The following is a 17,230-nucleotide window of genomic DNA, read 5'->3' as shown; positions in this document are numbered from 1 at the left end:
TTCTTCATATATTTTATCTTGCATAATGGCTTTTTTCACAGGTATAATGGCTCTCTGCCAAATGGAGATCGAGGAAGAAGGAAAAGTAGGTTTGCTTTATTTAAAAGACCCAAGGCAAATGGGGTGAAACCCAGCACAGTGCATATTGCCTGCACTCCTCAAGCAGCAAAGGTAAGTTTGACAGCTTGTTAGTTGTAGGCCAGGTTCTGCTCTGACTCCGGTGTAAATCTCCTGAGTTCTGTGTAGTTACACAGACATCGGAAGCATCAGGCCCTGTGTGGGAAACAGTTGAGAGGTGTCTATCCCAGGCCGCTGGTGCCTTTCACTTAATGAGAGAGAAACCATTTAACACAAACAAATCCAGTGCCCAGTCCTCACCACATAACACAAATAACTACTGAGAGTTAAGCTGGTCACACAAAACTCTTTGTTTGGTCTTCCTCCAGAGCATGCCACCAAGGTGCTTCAGATTTCCTGTTTTCTCAGGCTGCGTAACTAGAGCTAGGTCTGTGCTTCACATGGAGCTATGCTTGCCACACTCCCTCACTAGAGCACTCGAGTCCACTGGTGGTGGTGGTCGGCCACAGATGGGGCAGGGGGTGAAAGGAGCTGTGTTTCACAAAAAGTATTGCAGGGGGCTTAAAATCAAGTGCAAGATCCTCCCTAGGAGGGAGAGAGGGGAAGGTTTTAAACCCAGGAACGAGCACCGCTGAAGCTTAAAGTGTAAAAGGTGATTCTGACTGGAGCTGATAACTACCGTTTCTGGGCTCCGGGCACACTTGCACTGGAACCAATCCTGCCAGATGTGGAATATTTTCAGTGAGCTGCCAAGTGCCCGCAGCTCCCACTGAAATCTATGGGAACTGAGGATGCTGAACAGTCTTGCAGGAGGTATTTGGCACGTTTCAAATTCAGGCCCATGACTAAACAGATTGGAGCCAATGCAGTCACACATTCAGGTGTAAGGGCTATTGGAGCTAACTCTGCTAATGTCTCTAAATGCTCTGAAAACGGGAAGTACCAGTTCATACACCTTTAGCTCAGGGAATTGCATCAAATAGCTGAGTGCTTTTTTAATCTGGGAGAAGTGTAGAAAAGGGGTTTGGTTCTGATGCTGTAATTCAGTTGATGTGCTCACAGCTCCTAGTCTGAGTTCACTATTTCTCCAGCTTCACAAGTACTTCATTCACAAGCAGACTATGAGGACATACTTGTTCAGTTATAGACAACTAGCCATTGTTTTGCAAATCAAAAATGACACACACCTCCAAAAACCCCACAGCCCTGGTTGACAAACTGAAAGTTAACGTATTTTGCTAGATAGCTTGCATCCTGTGTTGCGTAAATTTCCATTTCCTTGCTTTGCTAGCAGCACTTACTTCTTTTTGTCCAGGTAGCTTACTAATCACCCCATGATAGCACAGTGACTAAAAGGGCTGTTAAAATAAAATCCACTTTTTTTTTTTTTCCTTTTTGCTGTTGCAAAAGGTCAGGATGGGGAGGTTTTACTAGCATTGCATTTGTATTTTTAGCCTTTGCCATGCTTAATCATTCTTTACATCTTTTGTGTCTAGGCCAAAGTATGTCTAACACTAGCCATGACTAATGTGTCTGTCACATAACATGTTTCTTGTTGCAGTGTGGTGAAGGGACCAGTTGGCTCTGTTTCTGGATCAGTCCTGCATTATTTTATTTTTTAACTCTAGTGTCTGAACAGGTTTAGCACGGCAGTGACACACCTTTAGCAGATTTGCACCTGTGAGTTTGTGCAGTCATCAAGCACAACAGAAGGCTGGCTATATGCCTAGACCTGAGCATAGTGTTTGTATCCTGGCCACCAATGAGGACAGTGCCAAGTTGCAGCAGGAAATCCTTGAGGGATTGGGACTCAGAGGCGCCGCCCGTTCTAGAGTTCTGTAGATGTGCAGGAGGCATGTACGCAGTGTGCCATTCTCCATCGTGGATTGTTCCCCCAGGGCTGCTAGGAGGGAGCAGTCTTGCAATTCCCAGATTGCAGTGACTGTGACTGTGTCTGGAACTTGAGAGGTGTGGAGGTACATGGTAAAGAGAGTGCTTTGAATCCTCACTCCCCATCCTCCATGCACCTACACAAAAGGCTGGCATAGCCTGGCCCTTAATATTTGTTGTAAGCTACATAGCTTATTTGCTGTCTCTACAGTAGAGCTCTGAAGTGCCTTTCTGACACTGGCCTCTATTGCAAGGTGTGGCAGAATTACTAATCTGCTGGGGGAGCACCTCCTTATGAGGAAAGGATAGTATGTACTTTCTTCCGCACTTGGCTAACTCCACGAGATGAAGTGGAGGAGGAGGATCAGGGCCCCACCACTTGTAGCAGTGGTAACAAGGGACTGCAACTGTCAGCAGCCATTGAGAAGGAGGAATTAAACCGGGAAGGCTCCTTCCACACTTACGTCTGTACATATCCCCGGAAGGGGTGGCTTCAGTGTGCCCCAGAGATATTGATGTTGGTGTCTTGCATAGCCATGTAGCGAGGAGAGCATTTACCTAATGTCTCATTTTGATTACAGTAACTCCTTGCTTAACATTGCAGTTCAGTTACTGAAAAATGCGACTTTAAGCAAAACAATGTTAAGCGAATCCAATTTCCCCATAAGGATTAATGTAAATGGGGAAGTGGGGGTGTTAGGTTCCAGGGAAATTTTTTTTCACTAGACAAAAGACTTGTTATATATACACACAGTACAAGTTTTAAACAATTTAATACTGTACACCACAATGATGATTGTGAAGCTTGGTTGAGGTGGTGGAGTCAGAGGGTAGAAGAGGGTGGGATATTTCCCAGGGAATGTCTTACTGCTAAATTATGAACTAGCACTCAAGGGTTAACACATTGTTGTTAATGTAGCCTCACACTCTACAAGGCAGCACAAATGGAGGGAGGAGACAGCATAGCAGACAGAGACACACACCGTGTGTTAGGGAGTTGTGCGTTGCCCCTTTAAGTACGCTGACCCCACTCTAAGTACATTGCCTTTTTAAGTAGATCAGCAAGTTGACAGCAGCTGCTGCCAGCAAGCTCCCTCTGTCCTGAGCCCTGTCGCGCGCCCCCCTCTCCCGCCCCGTTGAGATGGGGTAAGTGGGGGGGCAGGAGCAGGGGGGAGGGGACACACTGACATTAGCCCCCCGATCCCCCAGCAAGAAGGAGGCTCCTGGGAGCAGCTCCAAAGCAGAGGGCAGGAACAGCACATGGCAGTGGGGGGAGGGACAGCTGGACTGATAGCCTGCTGGGTGGCTGCTGCACAGGGAACTTACGGGAGCAGGGAGCTGATGGGGGGGGGGGGGGGGCGGCTGCCGGTCCACCCTGGTTCCAAACCCTCACCAGCCAGCTGCAACAGGCTGCTCTTTCTGGAAGCAGTGGACAAAGCAGGCAGCTGCCAAACAACGTTATAAGGGAGCATTGTGCAACTTTAAATGAGCTCGTTCATTGATCAGCAACGTAACAAAAGTCATCCCGGTTAATGATAAGTGAGGAGTTACTGTACTCCGCACTCTTGATCATGGCTTGAATAAATCTCAACTCTTTGTTCCAAAGCTGAATGGTATTTGAAATAATAACTAAGTGGGTTGCTGGTGATAGTAAAAAACTTCGAATTTTCTAGTTTGGGGGCCAAATTCAGCTCTCATGGATTTAGTCTGTGTTCTGTGAGCAGCACTGATGTTTTCCATACTCCACTCACATTCTTTTTAGGGTGCCAGGTCTGGGATATCTGAGTTCTGCAGTTTTTACCAAGATATCCTTGATACCTTTTGAAAATGCAAAACCTCTAGATTGCTAAACCCAGCCCATTAAATTAAGACGCTGATGGTGTACTGTGTGTGTGTCATGTTTAAAATCTGTATCTGTCTACAGCTAAGCCACATAATTTTTGTGCCTTTTTCTTGCAATCTTTAAACTTACAAAATCACGTGAGCATTGACTTGTCACTACTGTAAGTCTACTGTGTTTAACTTGAGTTGTTCCTCTCTGTCAATTGACTAGTGTTTGTTTTCCTTTGTGATGCTCAAATATTCTTTATTTTTAATAAATTTTAATTTTCTATAGGCAATAAGCAACAAGGACCAACATAGCATATCATATACCTTGTCTCGGGCCCAGACAGTGGTGGTTGAATATACACATGACAGCAACACTGATATGTTTCAGGTATGTAAAGCATGTGCAGTATATATTTTTCTTTCCATTATAAGAAAATAGCACAAGACATGCTCTTGCTCAATATTTTTAAGTGTTTGAAGGTGAAACATGTGTTTGTGACTAATCCACCAGGACAAGGAGCAGGATTCTACTCTTCATTCTGCCACAGACCATCCTTTGTGTCTGAGATCGGTCACTTAACTCGTCTGTCGTCTATAAAATGGAGAGTAAGGGATAACTGTCTCTCAGGGGGAACCTGAAGCTAAGTTCATGCTTACAAAGTGCTTTGCGAATCAGCCACTAGTAGGTGCCGTGGAAATGCAAGTGTGTTATGAAAAAAACAGCACACGCTTTTTTTCCAAGAAAGTCTAGTAATATTTAAGAGTGAATTCTGTACTGTGAAATGTTGGCATATAGGGTCCACTTCTGATTCACCATTGTAAATCCGAAGTCATTCCATTGCCTTCAGTGGAGTCTGCATATAAAAGCAGAATTGGGCCCACAGCATACTTCTCATATCTCTTATAGCTTTCCTCAAAAGGAAAGGGTTTTTTTTAAAATGAGGGTTTGTTCCTTCTCATCTCCAGTGACTGAATCCTGTGTTGAAGTTAAACTAATTTGCCACGACTGAGCTACCAAAAATGGTTTTATTAGAACATAAGTGCAGCCATACTAGATCAGACCAAAGGGCCGTCCAGCCCAGTGTCCTGTCGTCCGACAGTGGCCAATGCCAGGTGCCCCAGAGGGAATGAACAGAACAGGTAATCATCAAGTGATTCATCCCCTGTCGTCCATTCCCAACTTCTCACAAATAAAGGTGAAGGACACCATCCCTGCCCATCGTAGCTAATAGCCATTGATAGATCTATCCTCCATGAATTTATCTAGTTCTTTTTTAAACCCTGTTACAGTCTTGGCCTTCACAACATCATCTAGCAAGGAGTTCCACAGGTTGACCGAAAACCTATGTTGTATGAAAAAATACTTCCTTTTGTTTGTGTTAAATCTGCTGCCTTTTAATTTTATTTGGTGGCCCCTAGTTCTCATGTTATGAGGAGTATATAACACTTTCTCCACACCAGTCATGATTTTATAGACCTCTATCATATTCCCCCTTAGTCGTCTCTTTTCCAAGCTGAAAAGTCCCAGTCTTATTACTCTCTCCTCATATGGCAGCTGTTCCATAATCCTAATAATTTTTGTTGCCCTTTTCTGAACTTTTTCCAAGTCCAATATATCTTTTTTTGAGATGGGGCAATCACATCTGCACGCAATATTCAAGATGTGAGCGTACCTTGGATTTATATAGAGGCAGCATGATATTTTCTGTCTGATTGTCTATCCCTTTCTTAATGATTCCCAACACCGAATCATAGAAATGTAAGGCTGGAAAGGACCTCCAGAGGTCATCTAGTCCATCCCTGTGTGCTGGGGCAGGACCAAGACCCATCCCTGAGGGGTGTTTATCTAACCTGTTCTTAGACTTCCAATGACAGGGATTCTACAACCTTCTGACTCTAGTCCAGTGTTCGACTATCTTTACAGTTAGGTTAGACATTAGGAAAAAACTTGCTAACTTTCCCTTGCTGCTGCAGATTAAGCCCATTACTTCTTGTCCTATCTTCAGTGCACGTGGAGATTGATTGATGATTGATCATCCTCTTTATAACTGCTCTTAATATGTTTGAAGACTGTTCTCAGCTTCCCCTTCATTTGTCTTTTCTGAAGCTGAACGTGCCCAGTTTTTTAACCTTTCCTCGCAGGTCGTGTTTTCTAAATCCTTCATCATTTTTGTTGCTCTCCTGTGGGTTCTTTCCAGTTTGTTCAATCTTAAAGTGTGGTTCCCAAAACTGAACACAGTACCCCAGCTGAGGCATGACCAGTGCTGAGTAGAGAGAAACAATTACTCTCAGTATCTTAGATATAACATTCCTGTTAATACTCCCAGAATATTTAGCCTTTTTTGTGACTACATCACATTGTTGGTTTGTATTCCATTTCTGATCCACTATAAGCCCTAGATCCTTTTCTGCAGTATTACTGCCTAGCCAGTTATTCCTCATTTTGTATTTATGCATTTGATTATTTTCCTTCCTACCTTCCTTGCACTTTTGTTGATTGAATTTCATCTGGTTGGTTTCAGGCCACTTCTCCAAGGGCATTTTGAATTCTAATTCTGGCTTGCAATCCCTTCCAGCGTGGTGCCATCCACTGATTTTATAAGCATACTCTCATCTCCGTTATCCAAATCGTTAGTGAAAATATTGACTCGTGCGGGACCCCACTAGATGCATCCTCCCAGTTTGATAGTGAACCATTCATAACTACGGAATGTGATTTTCTTTTTTTTTCAAGTAGATACCTTATAGTAATTTCCCCTAGACCACATTTCCCTTGTTTGCTTATGAGACTGTCATTTAGGACTATAAAAAGCCTTATTAAAATCAGGGAATATCATGTCTACACCTCTCCCCTCCACTAGGCCAGTAACCCTGTTGAAGAAGGAAATTAGGTCAATTTGGCATGATTTGTTCTTGACAAATCCATGTTGGCTATGACTTATCACCGTATGATCCTCTGGATGCTTGAACATTGATTGTTTAATAATTTGTTCCAGTATTTTTCTGGAATTGAAGCTTGTCTGATTGGTCTGTAATTCCCCAAATCTTCTAAAAAGGGGGAACAAATAAGCTATCTTCGTAAAAATGTTCTTCAGGCAGGCTTCTTTAAAACCACCTGTGGCAGTCCATGTGGACTGATGGGTTATCCTGCCTAGAAAGCAGAGTAAATGCAATAGAAGAAATATATTGACACCTCACATCCCCTACAGCAAACCCCTCCCTCCCCCACCAAAAAATACCCAGAGTGCTTAGTCTCCTTTCTCTCACTTTTGCAGTGTCGTTCTGCATAGCAGTAAATTAAAGGTAGTATAATCCACTATACCATGAAAATTGGGGGAGAAGGATTGTCTGTCAGTTACATAAATGGGTATGGAATTGGAGAGCTCAGGCAGCAAGTTGTTGAATTCAGTAGCACCCCAGTCATTTAGATCTGGCTATCTGAGTGTCCTGGATGGAATGGGTAAAAAGTTCCCTGTACACTCTTCAAGCATTGTAACATGTCCAACTGAAAAGGCAGTCAGTTTCATGTAACCCCACTATAGTCAGGCATGTTGAATGGGTCTGCACTGAAGGCATAATTCAGCCAATTGTTTGCAATCAGAAGAGGGGGAACTATCTTGTCAGCAAATGCCCTGAAGGTAGATATCCCCCCGCCCTTTCCCCCCACAGCCGAGTGGCTTGATTACAGCAGGCTGCTATTTTTCTAAAGTTGTTCTGTTATAGGCAGGGATATTTCATTGTAAATGCAAGCTTCTTTTATCTTGTCTCTTAACAAGCAGGATCCTGCTTTCCATCAGAACTAGAGGGCTAACTCATATGTCCCAGGTGTTCTTTCTAATTGTACTTCCAATAGGTCCTAAACCTTATGTCAAGAACTGGAATGTGTGCTGGGCTCATGCAGCCACTAGGGTCTCAGTCATTTTTTCCCCCATGATTAAAAGGGTCACTTTCCCACTATTTTGACATTGCAGCTGCTGATCTCAGGCTGATTTGAGATATTGGGGCTCACCTTTCTGATGCAACTGCCTCCAGGGGGCAAGTTCTGTCACATCTGCCTTCCCTACAATTTTTTCTTCTATTGGCTGCTTTCTGCCTCCTGAATAAACCAAATTTTAGAGGTTGTCAAGGAACCACCTCCTGCATCTTATATACTGCAGAAGGGACCACCTCAAACAAAAACACAAATCACACATTGGAAGGAGAAAAAACCATGAAACCTACCTGAAGATCATGTAGAAAACTCAAAATAATGATAAAGATGAAAAAGCTGAAAGTGAAAACTACAGCAACAACTCTAGAGAATCCAAGACATCAGATCCACCACGTGGATGCTACACAACACCTCAGCATCCTCCACCTAATTGGAACTAAAGTATCGTACTCTGCCCCACCGCAGAACCTGATGCCATACTAACATGTGGAGAACTAGAAGAATTCTTCCACTGACTCCGCCTCAAGGAATTCTTTCACAATGAAGACGACGCCATCCACAACTACCACATCCCCACCGACTAAGATGGGGAAAAAAAAGAAATAATCTGACTGGATGTCCCCCAGCAGAGAAAACCACACACTAAATCATTAGATTGGTTGATTCAGGGAAAGATACTCTGAAATCCTCAACAAATATTACAGTTCACCCAATCTTTCTACTACTGAGAGGACAGTAATATGGTATCTGAAATCCAACCACCAGAAAGTGATCAACCCTGCAAACAAAGGGGATGCCATCATAGTCTTTAATTGAGGCTAACAGACAACTCTGACACCACTTACTGTAAAGAACTCTAAGATGCCACACCTCAATTCACACAGGAATTTAAAATTACCATCAAATCCCTCCCCAAACAACTTCAAGAAAAACTCTGCAAGCTCATTTCTCATGAACCACCCCAGGTTCTACGTGCTTCCCATGCAGACTCATCATATCTGGCTATAGCACTCTTACCGAAGAAATATCAGGACTCATAGAAACATCCTTAAACCACACCACACACAGAGCCAACTTCCTCCAAGACACTATAGACTTCCTCCAGAAACTCCATGACATTAACCACCACCCCACCCGCAGAACATTCTCTCTGTCATGTAGATGTCACCTCCCTGCACACCAACATCCCTCACCATGATTGCATTGCTGCCTGCTTCAAATACCTAGGAGATAATATACAACACTCAGAAATCCGCCCTGAACACATTGTCAAATTCATCCTTTTCATTCTCACCCACAACAACTTCACATTTAACAACAAACATGTTGCCCAAACCAGGGGAGCAGCCATGAATACTAAGATGACTCCCCAGCATGCCAGCCTCTTCACGGGCCACCTTGAGGAAGAATTTTTGGAATAATATACCATGAAACTAACGATATACCTGAGATACATTGATATTTTCATCTTCTGGACAGATGATCTCGACTCCCTCATAAATTTCCCATCATCCATTGCAACACGGGGTCCCATTTGTGATTCACTACTGTCAGCAATTCTTGTCAGGCCTAACATATTCACTAAACCTCCCACACTAGTGTCGCGATATTTATTTAAAAGATGATGTAATATATTTGAAATTTAACAACACATTGGTCATTTAATGTCATTGGTGTTCATAACTGAGGTTCTTCTGCATTTCAGAGTTACAAACTGACCAGTCAATCACACATCTCATTTGGAACCAGAAGTACACAAACGGGCAGTGGCAGTGCGCACACACGCACACAAAAGCAAATACAGTACAATATGGCTAAACGTTAATTATAAAATTATTTTTCTGCGTACTATAGTTTCAAAGCTGTATGAAATCCAGTGTTCAGTTGCAAACTTTTGAAAAAACAACCATGACCTTTTGTGTACAGTTACAAACGACCTCCATTTCCGAGGTGTTCGTAACACTGAGGTTCTATTGTGTGTGTGTGTGTGTGTGTGTGTTATCACTATATAAGAAATTATGGGTAATTGCTGATATTTGGCTTTACAGTCTGTGCCCAAACAAATGGAGTAACAAACCTCTCCCAGACAAAAGGCAATGTCAGAGCTCTTTACCCGTCTCCTATGTAAATTAAGCATGGTGGAATCAAAACAATGGAAGCCCCATTTACATACAGGGGGATCAGAAGTGCATAGGAAGTGGAAAACAGCATGAGGTCATCCTGTCTGAACTGTGGAAGATTATAAGCAAGACAGAAATCGTCTCTGGTATCTATCACTAGACCTACTCAAGGGGCCAGGCTCTTGCAAGCTGAGAGAGATGGTTCCTTCAACCAATGATGAGTTGAAATACCTGAAAACTTAATATAAGTCAGAAACCTGCTTAGATAAAGATCTTTTTAGAAGGTAGACAAGGGAAACCAGCCCCTTGTGTTTCTGTGGATGGTCCTGATTGATAGAAAGTCAGCCACCTGAAATGTGACACCCATCCATCAATCTTTCTAAAACACTCCCACAGTAGCATCAACTTTCTGGACACCATGATCAGCTTCAACAATGGAACCCCCCAAATGACTATATACAAGAAACCCCTGGATCACCACTTGCCTTCATGGATCCAGCAACCATTCCAGACAAATTAAGAGAACTATCTACAGCCAGGCACTCAGATACCATACGACTTGCACTAAACAAAGTCTGAGATACACACCTAAACGCACTTGAAACCTTCACTTTAACAAAGGCACTCCACTGAAGAAGTAGATTTTCTCATGGAAAGCGTCACCCAAATACCCTGGGAGGACCTGCTTCAGTACAGGGAACCCACTGATCAGATACCCTTAGTTGTCCCCAGAACCTCACTCTAGAATCCATATGGGCTATCATCAAATGGTTACAACCTGTATTTGTTGAGGACCACATCGTAACGAAATATTTCCCAACTCCCCTCTTCTGGCCTTCAATCAACCATCCGACTGTCTTGCTTATCCAGTAGCTAGCTCCCCACCAATCAGGAGACACCAACTCAAAGCGACTACAGATGCAAAACCTGCAGACATATCTCCACTACAACAGTGATTAATACCACCGACAGTACACCTGTTAAGATGCATGGGTTCTATACATGCCTATCACGTCTTGTGATGTACCTCAACAGTTCTGTGCATGAAATCAGTTGCTATGCTCTCACATGAACTCCCACATTAAAATAAGACAAAAATGCCATATCACCTGTGGGCAAACACTTTTCATAAAGCAGTCACTTCATATCTGACCTCTCAGTCCTCATCCTCAAAGGAAACCTGCACACCTTCAAAAGGCAAGCCTGGGAATTTAAATTCATTACTTTCTGCTAGACGCCACGGATTCCGAGACACTGCTTTACAACCATTTGTAACACACCTCACTGCCTGCCAACCCTTAATTGCCTACTTCTTTTTAAGTGGTCGTCTATAGCATGTGTGAATCCATTATGCTTAACAATCTGCCCCAACTTGTATTTAGGTTAGCCACTTCTGTTACCTTCCCTAGAACTGAAGATGAGTTCTGTGAAGCTCAAACTCTTGTAGTCTGTACTAACAGAAGCTGGTCCAATAAAAGATATTACCTCACCTACATTGGTCCCACTTTACGAGAGACACAATATGGCTACAACAACGCTACAGTAAAATAAGAGGTGGAATAACTTACCAGTTCTGAGGGGGCTAAGGTCTCAGGTGGTAAAATGCCTTTAATCTCTGAAAGGTCATGGTTTATTCTTGACCACTTTAAAATGTTAAGTTTAAATATTTTGTACTGTAGCTTCTAAGTCATGTGTGTTCTTCCCTCCTCAGATTGGCCGGTCAACAGAAAGCCCTATCGACTTCGTAGTGACAGATACAGTTCCTGGAAGTCAGAGTAATTCAGATACACAGTCTGTACAGAGCACTATATCAAGGTTTGCTTGCAGAATCATATGTGAACGGAACCCTCCTTTTACAGCAAGAATATACGCTGCAGGATTTGACTCCTCAAAAAACATCTTTCTTGGGGTAAAGAGACACTTTCTTTTCCCAGCTCACTGCAGGCTTATATTTAAACTAGTTTATACCTCGGAATTTCAGATGAATGGAAGTTCTGTCATTGTCATTCCTCATAGGAAAAAGCTGCCAAATGGAAGACATCCGATGGACAGATGGATGGGTTAACCACAAATGGAGTTCTTGTTATGCATCCGCGCAATGGGTTTACTGAAGACTCCAAACCAGGGGTGTGGAGGGAGATATCTGTGTGTGGGAATGTGTTCAGCCTCCGTGAAACCAGATCAGCTCAGCAGAGGGGAAAAATGGTAGGTGTAGTGAATATCACTTTATGCTGCATGTTATACAGGTACATTGTTTAAGGCTATACCTAGGGCTGCATAAGGGCCAGAGAATGCTTGAGTGACTTAAACAGTGTAGCACCTTACTCTGTATTTAGTCACATTCATTTTAGTCAGTGCTCATGGAGAAAAGTGCTTCCCAACCTGAGTAAGACTGAATGATTTCGGGCCAGATTCTGCCATTTATTGCATGTTTACACTGCTGGGCTAAACTTAGTGGCCCAGTCTAGCATGTTGGTCTGTGAGCAGTGGAAGCTTTGCTACATCATGATGTGGGCTTTTTAAAAGTTTTAAAAATTATTTCCTAACCCTCCCTTTTCACTTGAATCTTTCTTCAAGGTTTTCTCATGGGGGGGTGGAGGGAGAGAATTCCCACAGTTCTTTGGCTGTTTCAGAGTCTAATGTAATGTAAACCTTGCTCTAGAAAGATTCATGAGATATAAAACCAGACTTGTCTTGATATGACTTTTTCCTGAGTAAACATTTTTTTTAAATCAGATGTTTTACTTGTTTTAAGTTGTGGTACGTTGATTTGGGAAGGATGGTGTGCTGGTTGCCGTGTGTGTGTGTGTTTGCATACATTACTACTAACTTAAGACTAATGTTGCTTGCTCCCATGGCAAACTAACGTTCTTTCTTTAGTTGGCTTAGCTGGATACATGATCAGGAAGGAGCTGATGATGATTAGGCATATGGGTGCTTTTGGTGGCTTCAGTTTTAGGGTCCCAAACTTGAGACATAGTTAAAGGTGCCTGATTTTCAAAAAATTCTGAGCACCCACCCTCTAAATATCAAGCTCTTTCATGCATCTCAGATTGAGCATCCAAAATCACTGCTAGTTGAAACTCTTGGCTGGAGCTCCCTAGCAGGGTTTTACAGTTGTTTTCTTCAAAATCTGTACAGACAGTTTGAGTAACTTTGTGATCTCTATGCATTTCCATTCTAGGTTGAGAATGAAACCAACCAACTCCAAGATGGCTCATTAATCGATCTGTGTGGAGCAACGCTGCTGTGGCGTACTGCCGAGGGCCTTTCACGCACTCCCACGGTGAAGCACTTGGAAGCTCTAAGACAGGAAATAAATGCCGCCAGGCCTCAGTGCCCTGTAGGGTTTAACACATTAGCATTTCCTAGTATGAAGAGGAAAGATGTTGTCGATGAAAAGCAACCATGGGTGTATCTCAACTGTGGCCATGTACATGGCTATCACAACTGGGGAAACAAAGAGGAAAGAGACGGGAAGGATCGAGAATGTCCCATGTGCCGCTCTGTTGGCCCCTATGTGCCTCTGTGGCTTGGATGTGAAGCTGGATTTTATGTAGATGCAGGACCTCCAACTCATGCATTCAGCCCCTGTGGACACGTGTGCTCAGAAAAAACAACTGCATATTGGTCCCAAATTCCTCTTCCTCATGGTACTCACACTTTTCATGCAGCCTGTCCATTCTGTGCACATCAGCTGGCTGGCGAACAGGGTTACATCAGACTCATTTTCCAAGGGCCTCTTGACTAATACACGTGTCACCAAGGACTTCATTAAATTTATAAGCTAAGCAATTCCGATTTTAAACAAACTGTCTATTTCATATTCTCTGGGCTTTGACAGCTTGCATTAAAATGAAGATCTCTTTTGTTTTGTTACAGCAGCTAAATCCCTTTCTAGATGAAGAAAAGCCTGGAAGCAACAAGATAGATTATGAGGGGGAAAGGGAAAGTTCCCATCGTTGTTTAGTGTCTGTTTTTGGAGAGGGGAAGGGAATTTATGCATAGTGAAATTCAATGCCTTCAATTTAATATTTTTGAATGACATGCCCTTGGTGTTCAAAAGTTGCTTTTTTGTATAACTGAGGATAAATATGGTCAGTTCAAAGGACATTAGTTTACAGCTTGGATGCAAACATTGTAAAATATAGCAACATGTATATTAACTTTTTCTATTTATCTTTATTATTGAAATTCTTATGGCATTTTGATAGAGGAGCAGCATGGTAGTGTGTTAAATCCATTGACTGGATGCATAGACTAGTTCCTGATGGGGAAGGTTAGAAGAAAACTGTAGAAGTACCTTTTTAAAATCTAGAGCACTATTGAGTTCTTAGAGTAACTGAATGCTTTTTAAACAAAACTAATGCAGATTACATTGGTGTAAAAATATGCTTTAACCTCACAAAAGATCATCATGATGGACTTTTTCAAATGTCTGTCCATTGGGTAGGACTATAATAAAAGAACTGGTCACAGGAAAACATTTACCTGATTCTTTGAATATGCAATTTTAAACTAGGTTAAGGATTTTTCTCCTTCCGTTAACTACTCTTTTGTTTACCATTAGCAATGTTTGAGGTTCTTTTATTTATTTAAACAACAAAAAATGAACAGCCAAGACTCATCTGTTCTTCACTGTTAGAAAAAAGCTGTGAATTAGCCAGAAAGCTGAGTGTTCAGTTTAAAGAAAATTATTCATTCTGCTTTTAATCTAACCCCTTAACCTGTAGGCGGGATGGGTAGGCGGCACACTGGCTTCATATGCTTTGCCTTTCAGCTCCACAGAGCTGAGTACAAATATGCATTTAGGTGACAAGTGAAGACATTGCAGCCTTGGAGCTACGATGTTTGCCCACGTCCCCAAAACATCGTGTAAATTGGCACAATTGGCAGTCTGTGCTCAGGAAAAGCTGAGATTGAGTTGAGTTGTATTCATGGCACTTGAAGTGGAGGAAGCTTGCAGAAAAGTTATTCACACCATGGCTGATTTTTAAGTCAGTTTTTAGTCTCTTTCAATATCCCTGTCCTCAAATGCTCCCCTTTCTTTGCCCCTCTACCCCGCCCCCCCGCAACCAATCCCTTACCAGAAAAGGCCAATGCATTACATGGAGCCTGAGGCTAATCCACCATGCTTTGTGACAAATGTTCAAATAATCCTTTTAGGATCGAGGTAAGCTCTTCTTTTTTTTTAAACTAGCTTTTTAAACTGGTTTCTCTACTTTGGATTGGAAATATATATTGTGTAAACTGATAGTAGCAAATTCCTGTACTCTGTAGCGTAGCTTTAATTTATCCCTATCTCAAAGCTGTTCTGAACTTTCCTTGGTAAAAACAAACTGAATTGTGTTCTTTAGAAGTCATGAATTATTTACTTCAACTGTCAAGAATTCTTTCTCCATTTAAAAAAAATATATATATATATTGTTTGGTTCACTCAGGAAATGTGTGTGTCAGGAAACCTATATTACACGTTCAATTAGCTGTCATGTATAAGTAACTGCTGTTACTCCATTTCAAAGAAATATAATTGATTTTTGACATTTTTTCAGGTTTCGTGCATTAAGTAATCAGACTTTTATGCAACAAGGAATCCCTGTATTGTAGTTGTTCTAATCATTTATATTCAGACTATATATACTGTAGTTTAATTTTTATTTTCAAATTAATTTATTCAAACTATGTGAGTAAACACTTTTCAAAAATAGAAATTAGAGTTGCCTGTTGCTCTGTTGGATTTGTTTCTGCTCATATGGAAAAGATTTAACGAAGATGGAAAGGTTATGGTACTTTTTAAAATGACTGTTCCAAAAATATCTCCTTCGCTTTAAGCATGTTAGTTTCACATGTGTTGAGAGCAGAGAAATATGATGACATGGCATCAGGGGTTTGAGATTTGGTGTGTTTATGGCTTGGCTAGCCCCCACCTCCCACTCTGTGGAGGGGGTCTCCCTCCAAATTTTGGCAAGGAGGGGAAAGAGTGATGATTACTCACCATCTTCCCTCCTTGGCACTTCATTCAGAAGAGGACAGTGTGGGCGGTACAGCTCTGCACTACACCCAGACTCCAAAGTGGAAATCCAGGCAGAGGTAAAAGAGCATACCTCCCTCTGCATCGCCTTTCTGAGCCTGATCACTCTGGCAGCTCTTCTTCCCTTGTTTTAAATAAATGGAATGTTTGCCAGCTCCAGTGCCTGTGCTAGTTGGAGCTGCTTCAGTATCACCTGAGGGGGGTGAGGTGAGGTGATCTCTCTTGGATAGTCATGGTCCAAACACCACATGGCATTAGAGCAAAACCAGCCCCTGAAATGTCTAACTTCCAGCCAGTGTAGGTTGTGTTGTGCACAGATGACATGAAGCACCAATCAGTGATCCTGCGGCCACATTCTGTGCCGGCGTAAGATTGAGGGACCTTTTAAGGTATAGCCTGATCCCAAAGCCCATTGAAGTCAGTAAGCTCCTGTTGACTTCAGGCCTTCAGCATGCATTATGAGAGTCTGATCTCAAAGTGACAGAGCCACGGATGGGTAGGGCAAGATCTGTGTCTAACCCATGTAGTTACATTCTCACGAATCCTGACTATTGCTGCTCCCTGGGCATGTCTGACTGCTTCTTACTTACCCAATGTGGTCCGAGTAAAAACTAAAAGCCTAATTACAGCAAAACCAGCTTTTAAAATAAAACTCTGATGGGATCCACCTGTTCCACCAGCCTGGGCTCCCTTATACTGTCCTGCTGAGCCAGGCCCTCAAGCACACTCACAGGTAGACACACACCCAGCTTCAGAAAGACAGACACTGAAATCAGCTCTGCATAGGAAAGCTTCAGCTAAGGAACTGCCCAGATACTCAAAGTGCACCACCCCGCCCCTGAGTGCAAACCCAAAATTGCATTGTCTTGCGCTTTGTTTTCCAGTGCCATGTCTTCCCCCACCCCCACCCCCCCCCCGGACCCTGTGGAAAAATACTGGTATTCTATCATGGAGTCCAGTACCAGGTGACATGATCACATGACCCTGCAGTGTCAAAGGCTATTTGTTGTATCCCAGGAAGATGGGAGATTAGCATTTTCAAAGACCTATTGTTCTTCCTAATGGTCCATTGACTGATCCCCAGGTAGTCAGCCAGACATTGCATTCTGTCTGGTGGGCATTCCCCAGGTACAAACACTTTTGTAGACAGATGTGTAGTCCAGATTCCTAACTTTAGATACAGAAATGGTACATGCATACAGATAGGATAATCATATTTAGCAAATCATAACCTTTTGCAATGAGAGCTCTCACGCCTTATCATGCACAAAACATCATACTTTTTCTATAATCCTATTATAACATTTCTATGAAGAATATAGGGTGTAGTGTCACAACAACAAAACTCAT

The 17,230-nt window shown here is 42.4% G+C and overlaps 1 protein-coding gene across 2 annotated transcripts in view; it reads left to right on the top strand.

The window, feature by feature from the left end:
• Nucleotides 1-15,560, top strand: part of PELI1 (pellino E3 ubiquitin protein ligase 1) — a 58,343-nt gene extending 42,783 nt beyond the window's left edge. For both annotated transcript variants that reach the window (XM_050952189.1, XM_050952188.1), the window contains exons 3-7: nt 42-171; nt 4,085-4,186; nt 11,561-11,758; nt 11,866-12,054; nt 13,034-15,560. In XM_050952189.1, coding sequence (XP_050808146.1) covers nt 42-171; nt 4,085-4,186; nt 11,561-11,758; nt 11,866-12,054; nt 13,034-13,600 — 1,186 coding nt within the window. In that variant the 3' untranslated portion in view covers nt 13,601-15,560. The remainder of the gene's footprint in view (nt 1-41; nt 172-4,084; nt 4,187-11,560; nt 11,759-11,865; nt 12,055-13,033) is intronic.
• Nucleotides 15,561-17,230: the final 1,670 nt, after the last annotated feature.

The sequence above is a fragment of the Gopherus flavomarginatus genome, chromosome 4 (genome assembly GCF_025201925.1).
Source record: "Gopherus flavomarginatus isolate rGopFla2 chromosome 4, rGopFla2.mat.asm, whole genome shotgun sequence".
Lineage (NCBI taxonomy): Eukaryota > Metazoa > Chordata > Testudines > Testudinidae > Gopherus > Gopherus flavomarginatus.
Note: the sequence above shows the minus strand (reverse complement) of the source record. Positions and strands in the feature narration are given on the sequence as shown.